This window comes from Primulina tabacum, chromosome 1 (genome assembly GCF_025594145.1).
Source record: "Primulina tabacum isolate GXHZ01 chromosome 1, ASM2559414v2, whole genome shotgun sequence".
Lineage (NCBI taxonomy): Eukaryota > Viridiplantae > Streptophyta > Magnoliopsida > Lamiales > Gesneriaceae > Primulina > Primulina tabacum.
The window spans coordinates 45,903,935-45,929,364 of NC_134550.1; the positions used below are offsets into that span (position 1 = coordinate 45,903,935).

A 25,430-nucleotide genomic window follows, 5' to 3' on the forward strand; every position below is an offset into this window, starting at 1 on the left:
ATACTATGGGAATCAAATCTAATAGCCAAAAAATCACCTCCATATTACTTAAATGTCCCCTTTGATTTTGACCGATAAATAAATAATTCCATGCATTCGTTAAATTCAAAATACATAGTTTTTTTTAAAAAAAATTACTATAATGACACTAGCTCCATTTTTTAAAAAATGTCCCGAATCAATCTTTTGTTATATTTCTAGAATGATTAAATTTAATATCTCTAAAGTTTGTCATATTTTTAAAAAAAGTTTTAATTACATTGAAATGTTTCATGTTCATCCCATGAGTTTTGCGAAAATTAAGAAATAAGTTCAATAACGTTTAAAATTACAAACATTTCAATCAGATCTATTTTTTATTACATTTACACCTTGTGTTTTTTTTACTTTACATTTTTTTAATCATATATTTGTTTTACATTTCATGAGATTAAATATAGTGAGATTTAATTAAGCCTAATATAATAATTATCTCATGTGATATAATGGATAAACATCGTATATTTGTAAGGGAACAGAAAAAGAAAAAGGACAATCGTCGATGGGCACACGGAGTGTTCAGATCCGAAGAACCAGGTGAAGTCACATTAAACACGAGCGGCGTCTGTGAAAACCATGCCACTGAATCTCAGGTAATTTGACGAAAATTGCTTTTTTTTTTCTTGTGTTCGATGCATTTCTCCTGATTTCGTCTTTTCACGTATATTTCTGACTTCTTGTCACTCTCTTTCTTTCTTGGACTTTTAAACTGGATATATACCAAGATTCATCCCCTTCCATTACTTGGGTTTTCTTGGTTCTGTTTTCTGTGTCTGGTAGATGAAATTGAAGTGCCAGTGCTTTTGACTTGATTTTCGAGAAAAAGCCTAGTAAAATTGATTTCTTGGGTGGGTTTCTTCTAATTAGATCGATTCGCCTTTTTTTGTTTGGGGGTAAGTGCTGCTTTCTCGTATAACCTTTTTCTTTTTTCCCAGTAAGGTTGTGTTTTTTAGGGTGTCTCCTGTGACTTTTGATTTCATGTTGATCAAAAACTTGTTACTGACCTAGAGTATAGGGTGTTCAAGATTCCAAATTTTGCTGCTAGGGTTTATGCGACTTTTTTGCAATGTGTCACGGAGCTGTTGAAACGCTTTTGATTTCTCGTAATTGTAGTTGTGTTTGATCGAGTTCGCGTCTTTGTTTTCAGACTTGTATGTAAAGCAAGTCGGGTATTTTGGAGGGCCCGTGTTGGATTATCTTGAGAATTACTCCCGTTTAACATCTGAAAGTTGAGTTCTGTGTCATTTGTGATGGGGAACAAGTTTTGGTTAAACGAAGAGGAAAAGGCTGTTGTGGAAAGTGTATTAGGCAGTGAAGCTGCTGAATATTTTACTTGGTCCGCTTCGAATAATGTTTTGTCGGAGTTCTCTGCGTCTGGTGGGGATCTGGGAGTGCAACAGGCACTCTGCAAGATTGTGGATGGATCTGATTGGACATACGCCATTTATTGGCATGTTTCAAAATCAAAATCGGGTAAATCAGCCTTAATTTGGGGGGATGGGCATTGTAGAGAACCAAAGGAAGGTGAGGATTCTGAGGAAAATATACCACACGAGGGAGATAGGAGAAGACACGTGCTTCGAAAGATTCTTTCTTCTTTTGGGGGATCAGAAGATGAGAATGTAGCAGTGAACTTAGACCAAGTTTCAGCTGTCGAAATGTTTTATCTCGCGTCCATGTACTTTGCCTTCCCTTTTGATAAGCCGTCGATTCCTTCCCAGTCGTTCAATTCAGGCAGATCGATTTGGGCTTCTGATGCAAAAAGCTGTTTGGAACGGTACGAATCAAGATCATATCTAGCAAAGTTGACTCATTTTGAGACGGTAGCGTTTGTTCCATTGAAATCAGGAGTTGTGGAGATTGGTTCGAGAAAATCGATACCGGAGGACCCCAGTATTATACGGTTAGCCAAGACTATAGTTGTTAAGACAATTCCCGTTCATCCAAAACCCGTTCCTAAAATTTTTGGGCAAGAACTCAGTTTTGGGGGTTCAAAATCAGGTCCAATCGGTATTAGCTTTTCGCCGAAAGTGGAAGATGATTCTGGATTTTCTTCAGAATCTTGTGATTTACAAACAATGGGAGATGCTAAACTTTATGGGAACTCCTCAAATGGGCATCGAAGTGATAATGGTGAAACTAAAATGTTTACGAACATGAATGAGATAATAGTAGGTGGATCGAACTCACAAGTCCTTGGGTCTAATAACGAGCAAATGAATGAGGATTCATTGATTCTGTCTGATGAACGAAAACCAAGAAAGAGGGGTCGGAAACCAGCAAATGGGAGGGAAGAGCCGTTGAATCACGTGGAAGCAGAAAGACAGAGACGTGAAAAACTTAACCAACGTTTTTATGCATTACGGGCTGTAGTTCCAAATATCTCGAAAATGGACAAAGCTTCGCTTCTTGGTGATGCAATTGCCTATATAACAGATCTTCAGACTAAGATAAGGATCCTGGAAGCAGAGAAAGGTATTGTGAATCATAACCAAAACCAGCAGACTATACCAGATATAGATTTTCATGAAAGGCATGAAGATGCAGTTTTACGGGTAAGCTTCCCGCTGGACGCCCACCCTGTATCTGAAGTTGTAAAAACATTGAGAGAGCATCAGGTGATGGCCCAAGAATCCACCATTTCCATATCCGATAGTGGTGAAGTTGTACACACATTCTCGATTCAAACTCAGAGTGGCACTGCTGAACACTTGAAGAAGATGTTAGGTGATGCTCTATTGAGATGAAACAGCTGTAGTAAACTTGCCGATGTAAGATGTACCTTGATTGTCATTTTTATTTCATTTTTATATCTGTGTTGTGGGGTGAATGGCCCATTGTTGTAGAAAACAACTATATGTAGATTCTGTCTAGCTAATTTTTACTCTTATATTTGGCTCAACGTACCTGTAAAACATGATTCAGAATTCGCATGTTCTGGCAGTTCTGTGGTCATTTTTGTACTGTTGTCTTGAAGATTAATCTTCTTTACAACAATTGTAAGAGGAGGAATGATAACTTATTAAAACTGAAATTTGGAAACACATACGACTAAAACCACAAATATGCAAATATACAATTGATACTCCTGTAAAGGTCCGGGTTAATGGTGACCCATTTCCGGGTTAATGATGACCCGGGTTATCGGTTGAATAGCCCGGATCAGAAGCCAGCTGCCCGGGCACTTCTTCTCCACCCGGTTTCTCATACAGGTACCCAGGTAACCAACTACTCAGGTCACCTCAAGAATTGCACCACACTCGAGTGTGATCGATACAGGCAGTCTAATCCGTCAGAACTACTTGGGTTTGGAGTGTCCGAGAAGTCATCAGAAGCTAGTATGATAAACCGACTTAGTAGGTGGTGTGGTAATCAAGGTAACTACCCCATTCTTCCACTATAAATAGTAGGTATTAAAGTCATTTAATGATTCTGAAATCTTTGAACTAAAAGCACTTACATATTTCTTCTCAAATATTGCTTGTGTTCATCAAAAAGCCTGCTGACTTAAGCATCGGAGTGGCCATGCCGGACATCCCTCCGGCGCCCATTCACGAGTTACTTTCTTGTTTACAGGTGTTGATCCAAGCCATTATCTTCACTCAAATTCCCAAACATTACAAATTATTGATTTGGTCCGTTGGAGCCCCGTACCCGGCTCACCCATTTTAACGAGATCACATCATTGGCGCCGTCTGTGGGAAAACACTGAGTTCGAGACGTTGATATGGCTCGTACGAGAAGAACCAACCAGGGTAATTCTCACGCCCCAGGGTGATGGGGGGCAAACTTCAAGACAAGCTGATGTTAATAACATTGGAACAAACCTCATTACCCTGACCCCGGAAGAGTTAAAGAAAATGATGGCCGATGCCGTTGTGCTAGCTATGGCCAGGAAGGAGGTCTCTCACCCTGTCACACCACCCGGTGATAAGCAGGGACGTGATCAGGGATTTGAGCAGGAGTAGGAGCAGGGGCAGGGAAGGAGGGATAACGAGATGGTAGGAGAAGACGAGGGATCCAGCGCTGGGTCCAAATCTCCTACCGTGGCAGAGGAATTGATGGAATTAAGGCAGAAGATGAAGGTCTTGGAAGGACAGTTGGAAAGACGGAGCGTTGCCCGGGCAGTCCCGAGAGGATGCCCGTTTTCTGATATCATCGTCCGGGAGCCTCTTCCAGGAAATTTCAAATCTGCGAAGGTGAAAGATTATGATGACAATGCAGACCCGGAGGAACACCTGGCCAGGTTTGAAAATATGGCCATGTTGCACTGTTACACTGATAGAATCAAGTGCAAGGTGTTCCTAACAACACTGGTGGATTCAGCTCAGAGGTGGTTCGAAGGCTTGACTTCCCAAAGTATCAGTTCCTTTGGAGACTTCCAGAAGGTGTTTTTACACCATTTTAGCAGCAGTAAAAAGTACAAAAAGACTGCTTTTAGTCTTTTTGAAGTTAAGCAGAACCCAGAAGAGAGTTTAAGGGCCTATATCAGAAGATTCAACAGAGTGGCCCTAGACGTCCCTACTTGTGCCACCGAAACAAAGACTACTGCATTCACCCAGGGTTTGAGAGAGGGTGAGTTCTTCAAGTCACTGACTAAGAAGGTGCCGGGAGATTTCGAGGATCTATTGTCGCGAGCAGAAAAATATATCAATATGGAGGAGGCCCAGAAACAAAAGAGGGACGCTGTGAGAAAGGAAAAAGGAGACCGGATGTCTAAGCCCGAGGAGAGGGGACAGAAAAGAGGCAATACAGGGCACTTTTCTCACCACGTGCCTTTGAAAATTGCTCGGGAGAGGGAAGTGCAGGAGTGCAGCAGAGATTTGGCCCCGGATCATCAGTTATCCCGGCCAGAAAAGAGTGGATTTTGCTCTTTTCACAAAGTATGCCACCATAACACTGAAAACTGCAAGGCACTAAAGGGAAATTATGCCTCACCCTTCATCCCGGTACCCAGTAACAATAGCCAGAGGCCGAGAGTGCCACCTTGAACATCTCGGCCACCAGGATCCAGCGCCCGAGGAGGAAGTGTGAGGAATATCCCGAGGATTGAGCCCAGTAGAAGAAGGGAGCCTGAGCCCGAGAGAAAAAAGAATTCGCCCCCTGCCACAGGAATGATCAAAATGATATTAGGAGGCTCTACTGATGGAGATTCTAACCGGGCGAGGAAGGGGAGAAGCAGGAGGGAATGTTTGGAGGTAGAAGGAGCAAGAAGGAATGAGGCGATCATTAGTTTTGGCCCGGAAGATTTGAGAGGGGTGAATCTTCCCCACAACGACGCCCTGGTGATCCAAGCCCGAGTGGCGAATTATGATATTCTACGGGTCTTTGTGGACTCAGGCAGCTCTGTAAATGTAATTTTTAAAGATGCCTTTGTACAGATGGATTTGCAGGGCTACCATCTAGAGGCTGTGGAGACTGCCCTCTTTGGTTTTGCTGGCCATATGGTTTACCCGGAAGGGGAGATCATGTTGCCATTAACCTTGGGTTCTCAGGATCTTAAGAGGACGGTGATGACTTCATTCACCATAGTGGATTCCCCGTCATCATATAATATCATTTTGGGGAGACCGGCTATGAACGAATTGAGAGCCGTAGCATCCACATACCACCAAAAGATAAAATTTCCAGTAAGAGCTCGGGTGGGAGAAGTCCGAGGAGATCAACTATCCTCTCGGAAATGCTATGTGGAGGCAGTCCGGGCGAATCAGAGTAGAACAAGGAAGGAAGGGAAGAAGGCAAGGGTGGACGGGGAATTCGTGTGTTTGCTTGGTCCCAACAGGAGTTGACAGGGATTTCTCCCTTGATAGCAGAACATCAATTGAACATCCTCCCGGGATCTCACCCAGTAAAACAAAAAAAGAGGCACTTTGGCCTTGAAAAGGACAAAGTAATTGATGCGCAAATTAAGGAGCTTCTAAAAGCTGGCCACATTCGGGAAATTCAATTTCCCACATGGCTTTCGAATGTGGTCTTGGTACCCAAATCCACCGGGAGGTGGCGCATGTGTGTAGACTTCCGCGATCTCAACAAGGCGTGCCCCAAAGATCATTATCCTCTGCCCAGGATTGATCAGCTGGTGGATTCCACCTCGGGCTATGAATTGCTAAGTTTCATGGACGCATACCAGGGGTACCATCAAATCCCTCTGGCTAAAAAGGATCAAGACAAAGCCAGCTTCATCACCTCGGGAGGTACATTTTGTTATATTGTAATGCCTTTCGGGTTGAAGAATGCAGGGGCTACTTACCAGCGTCTGATGGATAAAGTCTTTGAGAAGCAGCTGGGACGGAATGTGGAAGTCTATGTGGATGATATTCTATCCAAATCCCGAGAGGGTGCCAGCTTTATTAGTGATCTAGAAGAAACTTTTGCGACTCTCATGCATTATGGAATCAAGCTTAATCCTGCCAAGTGTATTTTTGGCGTGAAGAGTGGCAAATTCTTGGGATTCATTGTGACAGAACGAGGGATCGAGGTGAATCAAGAGAAAGTCAAATCTGTGCTAAGCATGCCATCTCCCCGATCTGTCAAGGAGGTACAAAAGCTAACTGGGAGAATTGCTTCCCTTTCCAGATTTATTTCCCGATCAGCACACCGGAGTTATCCTTTTTTTCAAGTCTTAAGGAAGGCCCAGCAATTCGGATGGGATGAGAAATGTGAACAGGCCTTCCAGGACTTGAAAATTCATCTTGCCGGGCTCCCGGTGTTGGTGAAACCAGAACCTGGAGAAAAATTATATGTCTACCTGTCCGCTACAGAGTATGCTGTCAGCTCTGTTCTAATAAAAGAGGAAGGAACTGATCAAAAACCTGTCTATTATGTCAGCCATGCTCTGAGGGGGCCCGAGCTCCGGTATAGCGAAATGGAGAAAATTGCTTTGGCCCTGGTCATGACCGCCCGGAAGCTAAGACCTTACTTTCTGTCACATCAGGTTATTGTTCTTACCAATAGTCCTCTGGGTAGGATCATGACTCACTCTGAAGTATCCGGGCGAATGATAAAATGGACTGTAGAGTTGGGTGAATATGACATCGAGTACAAGCCCCGAGTGGCCATTAAAGTGCAGGCTTTGTCAGATTTCTTATCTGAAATGATCCAGCCCAGCGAGGAGGAGGTATGGAAAGTATCAGTGGATGGGGCATCTAGCCTGGTGGGGTGCGGAGTAGGGGTGGTGTTAGTGTCTCCCCTGGGAGAAAAGGTCAAATTAGCATTAAGAATTGATTCCCGGATAACCAACAATGAAGCTGAGTATGAGGCTGTTCTTGCAGGTATTCGAGCTGCCCGGGAAGTTGGAGCTTCTCGTATTATTCTATATTCTGATTCACAGCTCATCACTCAACAAATAAAGGGCATTTATGAGGCTAAGGATGACAGGATGCTTAAATATTTACGGCTCATTCGAGCCCAAGCAGAAAGCTTCATGGATTGGAGTATTGAACAAGTACCTCGGGAAGAAAACAGTGAGGCAGACGCTTTGGCTAAAATGGCTGCTACCTTATCAGAAGTTAATACCCGGGAGGTGCTGCATATTACTCGGCTGGTTCTCTCTACGGAGGAAGAAGCATCACCCATGCCTGAAGATTCATGGATGACACCGCTGATCGCGTACATTATGAACCATGAGCTCCCTGAGGATAAAGCCCGAGCTCATAAGATCAAAAGACAAGCTCCCAGGTTTGTTCTCTTAAATAAAATTTTGTACAGAAGATCATTCCAAGGACCGCTTTTGAAGTGTTTAAATGAAAAAGAGGTGGATTATGTTCTCCGAGAGATTCATGAGGGTTGTTGTGCCGAGCACCTCGGAGAAATGTCTTTAACTCGAAAAACAATGCTTGCTGGATTCTGGTGGCCCACCTTAAAACATTCGTTTGGTCCAGATTTGTGAGGGCTGTCAGCATCATTCGAATTTCAGCTACAGCCCGGCCACTCTCATGAAGCCTATTTGGGCATCCTGCCCTTTTGATCAATGGGGCATGGACATCGTGGGTCCTTTTTCAGTTGCCCGGGCTCAGAAAAAATTCTTACTAGTAGCTGTTGACTACTTTTCCAAGTGGGTTGAAGCTGAGCCTTTAGCAAAGATCATCGAGCAGGAAGTATTGAAATTTTTGTGGAAGAACATTGTGTGCCGGTTCGGAGTGCCCAGGAGAATAATCTCGGACAATGGAAGACAATTTCAAGGCAAAGGAATTACATCATGGTGCCAGGAAATGAAAATCACTCAATCTTTTACCTCTGTTGCATATCCCCAAGCCAATCAGAAGTTGTCAATAGAGTCATTGTGCAAGCATTAAAGGCAAGACTTCAGGGTAAAGGAAAGAATTGGGTGGAGGAGTTACCTAGTGTCATATGGGCTTACAGAACTACTCCCCGGACACCTACTCAAGAAACTCCCTTCAGTTTGGTATATGGTTCTGAAGCAGTTCTTCCAGTAGAGATCGGGCAAACTTCTTCCCGGGTAGAATCTTACCCGGAGGACAATGATCAGAGCAGGGCCATGGAATTGGACTTAATAGAAGAAAAAAGGAACAGGGCATTTATTCGAATGGAGGCATACAGAAATCGGGTGATGAAATCATATAACAAGAAGGTCCGCATTCGAGACTTCCAAGTTGGGGATTTAGTCATGAAAAAAGTCAACCCTGCTGGGGAAGCTGGGAAGCTGGAAGCCCGATGGGAAGGACCTTACAAAATCACTCGGAGAGTCAACTCGGGATCCTTTTATTTAAAAGATGCGCAGGGACGTCCCCTCAAAAGGCCTTGGAATGTGTTTAACTTAAAGAAGTACTATGCATAATAGATGTAATTGTTTGATGGAAGAAATCAATAAAAATATATATTTTCTCAGAGTATTGCGTTTGTTATTATATCTTGTGAGCTGCTATGACCCGGTTCTTAAAAAGCCCAGGGCACTACACCCTGGCTCGGGGCACCACACCTCGACCATTCCCAAGTCCCGGGACATGATCCCCGGCCCAAGGCTCCGTACCTTGGTTCTTAAAAAGCCCAGGGCACTACACCCTAGCTCGGGGCACCACACCTCGACCATCCCAAGTCCCGGGACATGATCCCCGGCCCAAGGCTCCGTACCTTGGTTCTTAAAAAGCCCAGGGCACTACACCCTGGCTTGGGGCACCACACCTCGACCATTCCCAAGTCCTGGGACATGATCCCCGGCCCAAGGCTCCGTACCTTGGTTCTTAAAAAGCCCAGGGCACTACACCCTGGCTCGGGGCACCACACCTCGACCATTCCCAAGTCCCGGGACATGATCCCCGGCCCAAGGCTCCATACCTTGGTTCTTAAAAGCTCAGGGCACTACACCCTGGTTTGTGGAATCCAAGAAATGCTCCTTTTGAGTTCAGGTTTAAATCTCTACATCTGGAGTATTAGTTAAGCTACTTATTTAACGTATGGACCGAGACCCCGGGTATTCGATTGAAATTACCGTTTTCTCCTACTAAGAAATACTCATAAGTTATTGCATTACCCGGGTTGCTGGAAAAATTGTCAAAAATCATATTGAAAAAAGCACAGCGACGGAAAGAAATCAACATTTCCTTACAAAGTTCAAAGGCAAGAAATACAAAGGAAAAAATACAGAGTAAATTACAGGCCTATTCTAAAGTCTGCTGCCCTGATGGTTCTCCGGATTCCCCGGGAGTCTTCTCAACCTCTTTCTCGATAGCATCATCTTTGGGAAGGGAAGCAATGGCCTTATCAATATCAGGAAAGCCCTCCTTATCTGTCGGAATCAGACCTATCTCCTCAAATTGCTCCTGGCATTTCTCAAAGCCAATCGAAAAGTATTTGTAGGCCCTATCTTCAACAGCTGCTTGGAATTCCGCCGATTGAAGGAAAATAGTCCTCCATTCTTCATGGGTCAGCTGAAGAAGTCTGAGCTTATCTTCAGCAACTTCGGCTCGATGTTGCTGGGCACTGGCTTCATCCTCGAGATAGCTAATCCGAGATGCCAGGAACGCAGTTTGCCTCTGAGAAGCCTCCTCCCGGGCTATGCTCTCATCACGAGAAAGTTGAGCCGCGGCCAGCTCTTGATTAGCTGCTTCCAAGGAAGCTTGGAGACTGGCAGTTGTCTCCTCGTGAAGCTTCTGAGCCCGGGCCATCTCTCCTTGGAGATGGTCATGAATATCCTGAGCCGCCCGGGCTTGCTTACCCTTCTTGGTTGCCACCGCTGCCACCTCTTCAAAGGCCGAAACTAGCATCTGGGCAGCCTGGACAAGAAGGAATCTTAAAAAAGAAAAAGGGGGGGGGGGGGGGGGGGAGAGAGAGGGAAAAGAAATAAAAGAATAAAGCTTACAGACAGAAGACGGTTGGACCCCTCCAAAAACCTCACACTAGAAGGAGTGCTTTTCAGGATAGCTATCTCAGCAGGGCTGAGCACCTTCTTGAAACGCTTAACACCAACAGCGGAAGCTCCCTCGAAGAAGATGTTAGCCAGAGAAAGCTGGTCGGTTGGAGGGAGCTCTTGGCGAGGTTCTTCATTAGACTAGGGGGGGGGGGGAGAGGAGGAGGTGGAGCAGATCGGAAGGCGCCTTGGTCACCCTCGGAAGGGTCTTCGAGAATAACCAGCTCGGGTTCTGCAGTAGCTTTTCATTTTCTCTGAGTGAGGGGAATGAGATCTTCAGATTCCTCCGAGTTCTCAGTCATCGCCCGGGAAGCGCCATCTTGGGGAGGTTCTTCCCGGGACACCTCAGCTCTCAAGGTTGCCGCTTCTGCATCCCATTGTTTCTTTTCTTCCGCAGCTGCCCGACGAGCCGCCATTTCCTTCTCTCGGGCTGCCTTCTCTGCTGCACGCCTTTTAGCAAAAGCTGCTTGCATCTCAAAGTTATCTGCATAGAGGAGTGACAGGGTTATGATACATTAAATAAACAGGATAAAGGAATAAGGAAGCACAGAAGATAAAGTATGTACCGAGTTGAGAGCCCGAGCCAGCCACCTCATCAATTACCCGGTCTATGGGGTCCTCAGCCCGGGCACTCAACCCGTAGGTCACTAAGTTCTCTTCTGAGATAAGAATGGAAGAGGAGTACTTGTGTCCCTCCACGAGGGTTTGACTCAGGAGGAAAGGCTCCTCAAATTTATAGGATGGAGGAAGGGAAGGTTGTTGGGGAAGGGAAGGGAGAAACCGGGTTAGACAGGGTAAAGGACCCGGGAGTTGGATGTAAAAAAAATCTTCATTTCCATCCCTTTTGAGAGGAAGGGATGTCATCGAGGAATCGGGCGTTTAACCGAGATTTAAGGAAAAATGCATTATCCCCGAAATGGCAAGAAAAATAAAAGTGAAGGATGAGGGGGGTGATGAGAAGATTATTCATTTTAAAAAGGACATAGGCCGAGGTCATAATCCTGAAAGAATTGGGATGAAATTGATTGACAGGTACACCAAAAAATTTGGCAACATCAATATAAAAGGGATGAACGGGAAACCGAAGACCATTCCTAACCTGGTCCCGAAAGAAAGTTGTGTACCTAGGAGGAGGGTTATCGGCCCTATCAGAGGGCCCAGGTATCAAGATAGAAATGGAAGAAGGAATATTGCCCAGCGCTCGGAGTTCCTCATCTGCCCCCAAGCGTAAGGCGCTTCGCATAGAGGAGAACCAGGGAGTTCCCGGGATCTCGACCGCCCGAGGACTCGAGACCTTGGCTTTACCCTTACCCTTGTTCTTCGCAAGAGCTCGGGCCCGGGAGTGGCCAGAAGATAAAGGTTTAGAAAAGAGAGGTTTGGTTGGAAGTGCCACTGGTTTTTTAGAAGGTTGGGTGATGGAGCGACGTGGGGGAGAGGGACGAGAATCGGAACGAAGTGCAGAAGACTCAGCGCTAGGAGAGCCTCGCGCATTCGCTCCTGAGGTGGAAGAAGTGGAGTGAGACATTTTAAAAGAAGAAAACTTACGACGATATATGCGGTGGAAGGTTGCCGGGAATGATTTCGCACAAATAGAGTCTCGAGAAGAGAATTCGCAAGAGCTTCGCTGCAATTTCGAATTTGAGAGTAATTTTTGAAAAACCTGTTAGTTAGTATATATAGGCGGTAGGGGAAGATCTCAGCCGTTTATTTAAAAAGCACGCGTGGACGACCACGATTTGCCTAGAAAATTGTACCAGGCTTACGACGGGACACACGCAATAATTAAAAATGTCAGACTTATCGGCTCCTCGAAATACAAAACGTTCCTAATCGTTGATAGAAAGGGCACGCGTTATCATGGCACCCCGTGGGTTACCCAAGATCTCATCTTAAGCCCGGGAGGTCTGAGGCCCCGGCATCTTATCTTAATCCCGGGAAAAGTAAGGCCCCGGTACTTCATTTTGAGCCCTGGGAATTTTAGGGCCCGGTTTTTTCAGTTGATCACTTATCAGTTCTGGATATTTATTCTGATTCATTTTATGGTACATATATCATGCGTTGTCAATGAAATACGGACAATAAGAGTAACTAGATAAGCATTTATTATTATTATTATTATTATTATTATTATTATTATTATTCCGGGAATTCTTTACCCGTTACATTAAAAAATTCCTCTTCTACAGAGGCTATCCACTTAATCACAAAACTCTTTACAGAGCTACCAGTGAACGCCTTCATAAAGCTAGCGGAGTCGGCAATCTTCTGCAGCGTCCTCCTCTCTTTATGAAGCAATAGTTGGAGGATAAATTCGTCCTCAAAGAGGTCCTCCGTATCAGAAATCTGCAAGCGTTCCCGATACTTTGCAAGCTTGGCCACCAGTTCAGGAGTGATAGCCTCCTCCCACTCGTGAAGAAGCTGAAGTCCTTGCAGCTCCTCCCAGTAATGGAGGATCTTTTGGAAGAGTTCATCTTCCAATTCAGATTTCCGTTTCTCAAAAGCTGCTTGCATAAACTCTGCTGCCATGTCGGGAGCTTTCGAACCACTGGAACCCGCCATTGCACTTCTTGAGGACTGAATTGATGGAATGTTGGAGAATAGGTAAGCAGGTTACTGTATATATATATAGGAAGGAATCAGTCTCCATCGTCGATCCGAATCCAATCGGACGATCAGAGGGAATCTAGGAAATTGAGCAGGCAGATGAAAAGACGTGTACGGGTATCGAGGAAATAGGCTCATTATTACCTCGGAATACGAACAATTTTCGACGATGTCACTGTTAACGCATGCAGCATAATGACATTCATTGGATTTCTCGAGAGTACTAAACGATGAATGTTCAAAACCTGAGAGATATGGAAGCCTGACACCTCATCACTTCTGCAGGATATTTAGAGACCTAAGGCTCTTATTCACTCTGAGATATGTTTTGGAGTAAACATGCATGACTGATCGGGACAGCGAGTCAAGCTCTAGCCCGACTATTTTTAGGATGTGTGGTGATACCCCTGTAAAGGTCCGGGTTAATGGTGACCCATTTCCGGGTTAATGATGACCCGGGTTATCGGTTGAATAGCCCGGATCATTAGCCAGCTGCCCGGGCACTTCTTCTCCACCCGGTTTCTCATACAGGTACCCAGGTAACCAACTACCCAGGCCACCTCGAGAATTGCACCACACTCGAGTGTGATCGATACAGGCAGTCTAATCCGTCAGAACCACTTGGGTTTGGAGTGTCCGAGAAGTCATCAGAAGCTAGTATGATAAACCGACTTAGTAGGTGGTGTGGTAATCAAGGTAACTACCCATTCTTCCACTATAAATAGTAGGTATTAAAGTCATTTAATGATTCTGAAATTTTTGAACTAAAAGCACTTACATATTTCCTCTCAAATATTGCTTGTGTTCATCAAAAAGCCTGCTGACTTAAGCATCGGAGTGGCCACGCCGGACATCCCTCCGGCGCCCATTCACGAATTACTTTCTTGTTTACAGGTGTTGATCCAAGCCATTATCTTCACTCAAATTCCCAAACATTATAAATTATTGATTTGGTCCGTTGGAGCCCCGACCCGGCTCACCCATTTTAACGAGATCACATCATTGGCGCCGTCTGTCGGAATACGAACAATTTTCGACGGTGTCACTGTTAACGCATGCAGCATAATGACATTCATTGGATTTCCCGAGAGTACTAAACGATGAATGTTCAAAACCTGAGAGATATGGAAGCCTGACACCTCATCACTTCTGCAGGATATTTAGAGACCCAAGGCTCTTATTCACTCTGAGATATGTTTTGGAGTAAACATGCATGACTGATCGGGACAGCGAGTCAAGCTCTAGCCCGACTATTTTTAGGATGTGTGGTGATACCCCTGTAAAGGTCCGGGTTAAAGGTGACCCATTTCCGGGTTAATGATGACCCGGGTTATCGGTTGAATATCCCGGATCAGAAGCCAGCTGCCCGGACACTTCTTCTCCACCCGGTTTCTCATACAGGTACCCAGGTAACCAACTACCCAGGCCACCTCGAGAATTGCACCACACTCGAGTGTGATCGATATAGGCAGTCTAATCCGTCAGAACCACTTGGGTTTGGAGTGTCCGAGAAGTCATCAGAAGCTAGTATGATAAACCGACTTAGTAGGTGGTGTGGTAATCAAGGTAACTACTCATTCTTCCACTATAAATAGTAGGTATTAAAGTCATTTAATGATTCTGAAATTTTTGAACTAAAAGCACTTACATATTTCCTCTCAAATATTGCTTGTGTTCATCAAAAAGCCTGCTGACTTAAGCATCGGAGTGGCCACGCCGGACATCCCTCCGGCGCCCATTCACGAGTTACTTTCTTGTTTACAAGTGTTGATCCAAGCCATTATCTTCACTCAAATTCCCAAACATTATGAATTACTGATTTGGTCCGTTGGAGCCCCGTACCCGGCTCACCCATTTTAACGAGATCACATCAACAATAAAAAAAATTTCTCACACTCATACATATATGTATATATATAGACGTAGCAAAGGGAGTTAAATAGTTGTTGATGGTTGATAGAAAATAGGTGCCTGATATATGGAAAGCTTAGAAATGAAAGCTTTCCAGAAAGTTGATCTAAGAAAAAAAAGCTACGGTGTTTTGAAAAATATTGTTGCTACTTCCGAAAGCATACCGTCACCAAAAACCATAGTTAAATTTAATGACGAAATTAAATAGTGACGTTTTTGTGAAAGACTGGCGCAAATTCAGCGAGAACATTAACAACTGTCGCTAATTGCTACGGTCACCATTACTAATATTTAGTGATAGAATTAAGAAACGTCACTAATTGTGATGGTTTTTTTCAAAATCCGTAGCTAAATTATTTATTTTAATTTTTTAAATACAATATTTTTTAAATTAATGAATAATTTATTTTATATTTAGAATTTTTAATAATATTTCAATGTTATAATTAAATATATATTAACTTCATGAATAATGTATTTGAAAATATAATTAAATTAACTTTGAATATGATAAATATTTATGAATATGACTAAATATAAACAATATTCAAATTATAATTATTCAAAATATTATATAATAATATAATTATATAAAATAATTTATTATTTAAAGGTAATACTGGAACGACCTCGATTTTTTTTAAATCATAAACTCGAAAATAAATAACTTAGCATTTCTAACAATCAATAATAAATTAACATATGAAATCTCAAATACTTAAAATAAATCATAAATCATCGACTAACCAAAACTCCTAAATCGACCTTTAAAAAGATCAACTAACAATAAAATAAAGCATAAAAATATATATAATAAAATCATAACATAATCTTTAAATCATTAATCTGTCTAGCTGGTGCAGAAACATAAAGGTCTTCGAGTGTGTACTAATGCACTCGATCCACTCAATTCGTCAGCGCCTCTCATAAAATCATCAAATCATGTATTATACAAACCCAGTGAGTCTAAAGACTCAGCACGTTCTAAACATGGATAGCAAATAATACGTATACAATCACATACATTAAAAATCATACTCTTATTTAAAATAACTTTTAAACATAAATAAAATATTTAAAAATCATTTAAGCATAATTAAATCATAAATCTTAAAATCATTTAAAAATAACTTTAAGCATAAATAAATCATTTAAAAATAGCTTTTGAGCATCAATAAATCATATATAATAAAATTATTAAAATCGTAAAACTTTCAATCATATATCATTTTTGGTGAAGTTTGATCCTTGAAAGTGACTAACTTTTATCATCTGGTCGACTTATCAGTCTTCAGCTCCACATGGCATATGGAGGTGGGCACTAGGCTCCACCATGGAAATACGATCGTCGGGGCTCCCTCGGGAGCCTTCTCCCATAGACGGGCTCCCTTTAGGGCCTTGTCCATAAATTGGCTCCCTCTGGGGCTTTCTCCCGTAAATAGGCTCCTAGGTGTAACTGATAATCAGAGGGAGTAAGGGTTAAGGGAATGGAATATAAGTATAAAGATAATCTGACTCCCCTCGATTAAGTAGCTCTGGAGCCTTTTTCCCTCACGACATCCCCCAAAATTGTAAGTTCACCGTCTTCACGAAAACGGATCCCCCACAAATCATATATCATATGTCACAGTCAATTCATATCCCTCAAAATATTTTCATTTTCTTTCAAAATCATAAAATATCATTTTATCATCAAAATATCATTTTATACCATAAAATATCATTTAACATGCATAATGATCCTTCGGGACGCTGCCAAGCTTTTACGTATTTTCTCAGTGTAAAATTACCGTTTTGCCCCTAGACGTAAAAATTCTCGATTTTATCTTTTTCTCATTTTTAATAACATGGGCTTACCTTAAATAATTATTTGAGATTAAATATAATTTTTCATAATTTTATTTCGCTTAAATCTAGGCGTTTCAATTAATTCTTTAATTAAAGTTTCGCGAGGCGATTAAATCCCGGATAAATCCAAAACTTCATATTTGATCCCACATTTTAAACATATCATTTTATTACCTAAACTACCCTTGTGAGCCATGAACCACACCCGTGGACCCATGGATCCAATTTTAATCTTTAAAATCTCGTTTTTGACACATGCAAGGACACACCGAGCCATCTCCTAAAATGCTCGAGCCCTGGTCGAGTCACCTCAAGCCAAACCCGAGCCAAACCACCTAGGTACCCTACTAACCAAGCCTAGCCCAAAGAACATAGCCCTAGCTTGCTCAAACTCGCCTGGAACCGAAACCATGTTCTGCATGTGTGTGCGTGTGCGTGAGACTCCTATGAGCATTAGGACTCCTAACTTGTTTAGGACTCTCCCAGCCGAGCCCCCACCAAGCCCACCTGACCCTAAACATCCCTGGACCACGCCCAGACTAAACCTAGACCAGCCAAGCCCTTGAACTAGCGCGAACCACCTGAAGCAACCAGAAGCTGCACGCGCCTCTCCTCACGGTTCTCTCGTTTTGCTCGAGCCAGCAGTGAGCCAAGCCGCTCCAGCCCCTGGTCCGACCCCTGCCCATCACCCTAGGACCCTGATGGACCAGCCTGGCTCATATCCAGGCCAGCCGCGACCCTTCTTTGCTGCTCCGATTCCCTACAAGCTCACGTAAGGAGTCCTTGCTCCACGGGACCCCTCTAAAGCTGCGACCAAGGAGTCCTAGCCATGCCGGGACCCTTCCTGACCCTGACCCACATCCAGCCCAAGCCCCAACCCAAGCCCTGGCCAACCCGTGAGTCCCCATGCAAAGAAACGAGCCACATGACTCATGTGCAACCCAAAAAACCCCACGGGTCCTTCTTAAATTTCTTGCCCACGGTTCCAGCTTGGTTTCCTTTAAAAATTGTCATGTTTTGACTATATTCCATTCATATTTTATCATGTATTGGTAGCATGTTCGTTGGATTCAAAAACGTTTTCAAAACATGCCAAAAATCATTGAAACTTTGAAAATATTTGACAACACGAAGAACCAATCGGACCAACGTATTTTTCATACATAATTAATTAAAACATACATATTATGATTTGTTTGATGTTTTAAAAAGTTTAGAGAACGTGCCTTTGCGTTTATAACGCTCGAATATACGATCGTTGGCGAGGGTGCGACGATGGACGACCAGACGACGAAGAACACAAGCCTTTTCCTTCCTCCTTATGTTCAAAAATATTAAGTGTGTGCTTGGTGAATTTCGGCTGATAGGTTGCTGAATTGTGTGGTTTAAAAGAGCTAGGACACTTATTTATAAATAAATTAACATGTTAATGGACTTTGGTTTTGGACTTGCAAGCTTAAGGGTAATTGAGTCTACTTAAATTAATTAAATTGAGCTCAATAACAATTATTTAGTTAAAACATAAAAGTTTATAAAATTAGTTTCCCAAAATATATTACTTAATAATAAAACTATTATATGACATGAAAGTTTTATACTACATATATACATCTAATATATAATTATAAAATATAGCATGCTCGTAGTTCTATACAAAAGATATAGCAATAAGTTAAATTTTCGTATCATGTATATATACTACATATATACTTGTGTTTTTGTCTAATTTTACATATACGGTTCTTGACTTCAACTTGATAAGTCCACGCTTCAACCTAATTTTTTTCCATATTATGTCGCAATTAGCGACAAAATTGAAACAAATTCCGTCAATATGTAATTAACGACGATGGTTTATATATTTCGTTGCTATCTTAGTGACATAATACACAAATCGTTGCTAATTGTAACGACAGAATAACTTAAATCGGTACTAAATAGCGACGTTTTATGTTAATATGTTGCTAATTAAGCATTTTTTTAGTGTATTATATGTGTCATTTATATACATTAATACATACGATTCCATGTTGTTAATTGCTGAACTTTATAACATTTCATTACAAGATTTCTACAAATCCACATATAGAAAGAACAAATGAACGAACAATAAAATGCATTAAAAAAATATATGCTTGGTTCTTGATGCTTGAACCAAACAAAAGATTAAAAGAAAAACATAAAATTAAAATCCAGAATTCTTGTCAGTCGTGATGTATACATGTTAAGACAGCAGAATATTTTTCACTTGAATTGCCAATTAGCAGCTTTATTTACGATCACTACTGGCCACACCAAACTGAATCATATTTTGATTTGGATATGCTTCAGCTGCTCGAGGAGGAGGAGGAGGAGGAGAAGGTGGGCTGCCGCCAGCGAAGTTCCGCTCGTTGATGGCGGCGAATTTGCATGTGCCAGTGCCTGTGTTGGGGATCCATGTGCATGGGTTCGGCGAAGGCGTTCGACCCTGCAACGATTGTAACAGAAGATTTTGTCCCTTCAGCATCCATTGTTCTTCTTCTTCGTCCAGAATTCTAGTTCCTTCGCATGATTTCATGTTAAGGAGGAAAAATACAGATATAATAGCAAAGATAAGTATTCCCGCAGACCTGATCATCTTGTTTGAGTGGAGATTATATATGCTTCGTAATATACAAGGGTTTTCTTTTTGTGCAGAGAGATTTTTTTTATACAATATATTTTAAAAATTTGTGAGTGATGAAATATGGGATTTGTGTGTGTGTATATATAGTATATGGAAAAGGTGTGACTTCAATTTTTCCTTATTAATTTGTGCACAGGGATTTGACTGTTGACTGGAATGATATGTTTTTTGAGAGGAAAAATATAAGAAATTGAATTGGTCAAGAGCGGAGAGAGAGACTACTAATTCTATATAATCAATTGTTTTTTTTTTTAAGTTGATGAAAAATTGGTTTCTAACTTTTTGAAAAATTATATAGACGTCAGCATAACACCTTTTCCAACCAATTTAGGATGATTAGATACTATATCACGGATCTTTATTTATGAAACATGTCAACTCTACTTATAATTACAATAAAAACTAATACTATTAGCATAAAAAATAATATTTTTTCATAGGCTGACTAAAATAGAATATTTGTCTCACGAAATTGACTCGTGAGATAGTCTCATGTAAGTTTTTGTGATTAAAGATTATATTTGTGGGTAATATTGTTTTTGTCATTTTGAATGGAGTAGAGTTTTGGGATATTTTCATCAAATTTAACTTTCTACTTATTATAATGATATATAGTTAGTATGGTCTTAACATGGATTCAAAATTGAGCGGTCACATAGTACACAGCAAGCGCGCACATTCAAGCAATAAAACGCGTTCTATTCTTGGGGTTTACTCTAAACCTGATAATAAATTTATTAAATTTGAGGCAGACTTGAAAGTTGAGTTGGTAAAATTATATCTGTTGACATGATCTTGAATTGGCCATTTGGATTATTTAATAATTATATCTCATCGTTTCGAGTAGTATGTTTTATGTTTTAGAATTTTGGTTACGTATGTTATCGAATTTTAGTTTTACTCTAATATTTTTTTTTTGTCAATTATTCATCTTTCTGACATGATACTGCTGAGAATCAATATGACATTGATGGTGTCATTGAAGTGTGTAGTAACACATCAATATTTCCCAAAACTGAAATCAGCCAACGGAAATTGCCAAATTGACAGTCAGGTATGCTGAGCTAGAAAATAAATTTTGAGATTTTGGTGGAAAAGTAGTTATGTGGCATTTTTATTTTTTAAAATTCTACCTAAGCCACAAAAAATGATTTTGTTTTTTTAAAAAAAAAAAATTACACAAACTACTTCCCACCAAAATATTCAAATTCATTTTCCAATTGAGCATATCCGGCTGTTAACTATTTCCACTTACCAATTTCAATTTTGGTAATAATAATAATAAAAAAAAAGGACCAAAACTGAGAAAAATACAAGTTACGGCGCAAAAACTATAAATTGACATAATTGAAAAAAAGTGCTAGTTACATGAACAAAATATAATTTTCCATCCAAAAATCTATCCGATAATGAATAAAAAAAATATACACATGTATGAGATTTCGATAAGCTTTTGAAATCTTGGTGGAAGTTTTGCCAAAAACAAATTGAAAGTCAAAATTAGTTTCAGTATGCCAAAATTTGAAAGAAAATTCATTAGATAAAAATCCTTCATCACAACTATAGGGTCTTTTTGCCGTGGCTAACAACATAATTTCATCTAAAAATGAGAACTTTTTTTTTATAATCGCATATATCGAAAATTTTGATCATTCGCGTAAAATTAGACCAAATAATTCATGAATTTATCATCGAGAGAGATGTATAGATAGATGGATAGGCTTGGAAAGTCGGTTTGGGGGATTTAGACTGAAATTTGGTCATGATTAGATTTGCGGACTTTGAAGATTTTGGTCTCAAATTCATCTTTGTGCTGAACTCAACCTCGTTATTCTTGTTCTCACCTTGATGAAATTTGATTTCAGATTGAGCTGTCAACCATGAATTTAACTAATACACGTTTCGCTTTTCACAACATGACGTGATTTTGAACGTTTCTATATGGAACAAAACGGATTTTTGAAGCCACTAGTATCGTACGACCAAATAAAATATACGAACTCTCGAAAAATACTGAATCGTTTACATCTTCCAACATTTAAACATTAGTTCAGAAACATCAACCGGTGGAAATCGAGTTTCTTGTTGGTCAGGAATGATGCATTTTAAACAAGAATGTACTTTATTGAAGAAATAACATAAATGTTCATCCATTTACATCCATTTGTATAATTTTTATTCACATACTCCCCCAGAACCATTTTCCTGTACAGAAAAAAACTAGCCGAGCTGTACATTTTTTTAACATACAAATAGCATTTGAACATAGCAATGCCATACAAAGACAACAACATAGCTCCATAATCGTCATGTTATATGAATCTACAGTCTAATGGTGCACATCACCGCAGTTTTGAAATCTAAGGGGGGGAAGGGTGGCTTCGCAACGAGGGATCTCCATGTCCTCGTGACAGGATGGTATATTTGTATAAGCAATGCGGCCGACCTCTTATGTTGACGAGATCGCCTGCTTTCTGTCGTTGAATCATTTATGTTCAAAAGGGTGAGCAAGTGCAGCTCCCCATCTAATGCAATAAAACCAACCGAGGAATCATCAGAGGCTCTTTTAGGTACGGCAGTCTCCATTGTCCAACGATTACAAATCATATTGTACCTGTATCAAACAAAATGGTATCTGAATCACTAAATTGGTATAATCATAAAGCAGTAGAACTCAATACTTTCACTATATTGATTTCCTGCTGTTCACTCATACATATTGTATGGACATACAACCCAATAATGGTTCCAAACACTCAAATGTCACGAGTGTGCATGACTTGATAGGCAAAAGGGTATCCTGAATGCAACGTTTCTTTGGCAGAAAGTATTTGTGTCGAATAGAAATTGTCAGCATAATATCATATGTATAGAAGACAATTTGTTAAAATTGGTAGTGTTGTTACCCGATCGAAATTTTGAAGCAGTCATTAATTGTGCCTTTGTGTTGGACAGTCTAGAAAATCAAGGTAAAAGTCAAAGATATAGGAAACACTAGAAATCAAGAGGATATCATAAATGAACACCACAAGAAAATCAGCAAGAGAAAACTGGATCTTGTAACAGAGATAATGATAATATTATCACCTCACTAAGAGTAATGTCATATACATGGTGTGCAAGAGTAGCACACCTTATCTACTAAAAAATAACTAGTTTATAGTATTTCTGCATGTTCACATGCCAGTAACGAGAGCATTTTGCTGACTTCTTATGGTATCAAGCATAAACTTGTTTATAAATCTAAAAAGAAACACTTCCCAACCATTTCGACATTTCTGGAAGCTCTCTCCCCTCCTCTTTTCACATCCATTTTGATGCACATGAGCTACATGTTTAGGTGTTTTCAAGAAGGTGATTGACCATTTCATTTTGTACAAAATTTTGCCGCACAGAAGCTTAACAACATTTTGACCAAGCAACATTCCTTAATTCGGCTACCCATGAACTTAACTCATCATCCCAAACCCACCTTTTTCTCGAATCTCTCCTCATGAGCATAAAAAAGATCAACTTCAACAGATTACTAAGGACCAGCAGCACAACAAACATCTTCTAGTACCAGCTCTAAAAAGAGTAATCTAGATTAAAGAAGGAACAAAATCTGAGAAGGAAAACTACAAATTTAATGTGAGATAAGAAGTCAGTCAAGGATGTGTGTCAGCTAGCTATACGATTAAGCAACAAACTAAAAATGACATATACATACCTGGAAAGAAAGAGTCGTAAAACGTTTTAAGTATCCATATAGCACAACAGATATCGAATGGCCAATAAAGGGGTAAAGAAGTTCTAGAATGTTGTGTGGGTGTATGAATGCAAAAAATAATCATAGGACTGAGTAACAAAGGTATACTTAAACTGAAACAAGCATGCTCAAATGAGTTCTAAAAGCCTTGAAAAACTATGATCTTAACCAGGTAAGGTAGTGCTCCATTGCAATACTACATCCAGGAAAGTGGAAATAAAAGTAGCATCTCCAGTCTACTGATAACGAAGAACTTTGAAGTTTAGTAAACGAATAATACAATATCACAGCAAACAAAAGTGTAAATTTACCTGAATATTTCACTCCTGTCGAGCATGAAAATCCCAAGAACATCCTGGCCACGTCCCTCCACCACCACAATTTTCCCCAGTCTCCTTCTCTCCCCTTCTTCCCACATATCTCCAAGCTCCTTCCATTTACTGCCATTTTTCAACTCCATCACTACCGCATCTCTATAATATTCATCTACAGGGAACACCCCTGAAACGGTTCTCGATTCCCCGTATCCTCCCATTACCCAAAACTCCTTGCCAAGAACGAACCCAACACACCCAGCTCGAAACCTCGGCAGCCCATCTAAAGCCACCCACTCATCCTTTCCGATATCATACATCTCCACCGAGCTCATCCTACTTCCTGCTGCCCCAAACATCGTGTGCCTAGAACCACCCCCCGCCACCACAATCTTCCCCAACTCCGGGACCGCAGCACAAGCAAAGCTGCCACGCGGGGTGATCATGGGGGACAGTAATTCCCAAGAGTACGTCGAAAAATCAAAGCGAAACGCGGATGAGGAAGGGGAAGGGCGATCAAGGGGAAACGACCTGGTATCGAAAAGGGATCCACCGAGCACATAAAAGTGGGGGCCCACTGAAACGGAGATGAAATTGGACAACCCATAAACATGGGGGTTGCAGGGCATAGGTGGAAGGGGGCACCACGAGAGGTTCTTCGGATCAAACAAGTAAGGAGAGAAAATCGAAGGGTCTTGTGGGAAAATACAAAGTAGCTGCGGTGCAACAACGTAATTCTGTCGAAGAGAAATGAGGGTTTTCGATGAGAAGAAACGTCTCCATGATTTGCAGGTGGATTTGAGGCGTGCGTGGTGAGCATAAGGGACAAAAGCTAAAATCAACGCCCCCAAATCGTTGGGGAGGCCGGGGATTAAGGTTATGGCTAGGTTTTGAACTCCGATATCCTCCGACGACGAAAGGGGGGCCATTTATTGATGAACAAGCCACTAAGAATTCGGAACCCAAATCAATTCGTTAGCACCAGATTAAATAAAATATTGCTTCCCTCGATCCGATGAAAGCGAGAACCTACATACAAACTGCCAAACCGTAAGGTACAAGTGCCTCCGTTGCTAACGACACATAAAAGAAGCAGCACACACTAATGGCGGTTTCTTTATTGACCATTAGACTTATTGGTCAAATAATTTTTTTTTGAAAAAAATTAAATATGTTTAACAACTTATTTATGAATCCCCTTTCCTTCAGAACTTAAATTTTACTCCCCTTCCCCTTGAAACATAGTTTTTACTCCTCATTCTTTTAAAATTCCTCATAGTACCCTTGTCTTTGATTTATGGTACGTGACATTGTTATATCTATCGAGCATGTTCTTGAAGGCATATAGCCACGAGACATACAGCTACGCAAGGTTTTCAGCCTATATATCATGCTCCATTAATCGATTTTTTTTATAAAGGCCCATCATGCTTCTGTATAATAAATTGAACAATATATTTTTTTGACCAGAGTGCCGTCGTGTTATATCCACGGGTTTTACAGACTGCTCCTCACGGCCTAACCACGCAGTCGCAACAGATGGTTCCTGAGTCAAATTCTTTCAACAGCACTTAGCACAACCCTGTTTCGTTTCTTACCTCATGGTGTATAGTAAAGTAGTTCAATTTGAAACTAATACATGAGAGGGGCAAGAGTTTTGGTTCTCTTTATTCAAACATACAGATTATTAGTACATAGTAACCTCATGTACAGGAGAAGAAACTTGTTTAGATACTTATAATAGCCGAAGATAAAACACACATAAATTCGCAAGAGAAGATATTACAACTTATTTGAAAGAAAATGAATAGGTTGAGTGATACCTTCATCTTCCTTTCGCCTTCTTATTTATAGAAGCCCTTCGGATTTGATTTTTGGATTCAAATTCTTGCCATAGCTTTTCTTCATTGACATCCAGCTATTTTTTTGGTATTA

The 25,430-nt window shown here is 41.0% G+C and overlaps 3 protein-coding genes across 6 annotated transcripts; 2 read left to right on the forward strand and 1 right to left on the reverse strand.

The window, feature by feature from the left end:
• The first annotated feature begins 471 nt into the window (after positions 1 to 471).
• Positions 472 to 2,994, forward strand: LOC142544735 (transcription factor MTB3-like). 3 transcript variants are annotated; one of them, XM_075651774.1, is made up of 2 exons: positions 472 to 632; positions 1,187 to 2,994. In XM_075651774.1, the coding sequence occupies exon 2, from the start codon at positions 1,290 to 1,292 to the stop codon at positions 2,784 to 2,786; it is 1,497 nt and encodes a 498-aa protein (XP_075507889.1). In that variant the 5' UTR covers positions 472 to 632; positions 1,187 to 1,289; the 3' UTR covers positions 2,787 to 2,994. The 3 variants fall into 3 exon arrangements, with proteins under 3 accessions (XP_075507889.1, XP_075507897.1, XP_075507903.1); XM_075651782.1 differs by having other exon boundaries at positions 503 to 632; positions 1,048 to 2,994; XM_075651788.1 differs by having other exon boundaries at positions 505 to 632; positions 1,055 to 2,994.
• A 1,043-nt stretch (positions 2,995 to 4,037) lies between these two features.
• LOC142510250 (uncharacterized) lies at positions 4,038 to 5,030 on the forward strand. Its single transcript, XM_075619605.1, has one exon. It carries the CDS (start codon positions 4,038 to 4,040, stop codon positions 5,028 to 5,030), a length of 993 nt encoding a protein of 330 aa, XP_075475720.1.
• A 16,506-nt stretch (positions 5,031 to 21,536) lies between these two features.
• LOC142544758 (F-box/kelch-repeat protein OR23) lies at positions 21,537 to 24,589 on the reverse strand. Of its 2 annotated transcripts, none has more exons than XM_075651799.1 (2): positions 23,493 to 24,587; positions 21,537 to 22,047 (listed from the first exon to the last, which is right to left on the reverse strand). In XM_075651799.1, the coding sequence occupies exons 1-2, from the start codon at positions 24,422 to 24,424 to the stop codon at positions 21,756 to 21,758; spliced, it is 1,224 nt and encodes a 407-aa protein (XP_075507914.1). In that variant the 5' UTR covers positions 24,425 to 24,587; the 3' UTR covers positions 21,537 to 21,755. The 2 variants fall into 2 exon arrangements, with proteins under 2 accessions (XP_075507914.1, XP_075507921.1); XM_075651806.1 differs by lacking the exon at positions 21,537 to 22,047 and adding an exon at positions 22,082 to 22,389 and having other exon boundaries at positions 23,493 to 24,589.
• Between the last annotated feature and the right edge of the window lie 841 nt (positions 24,590 to 25,430).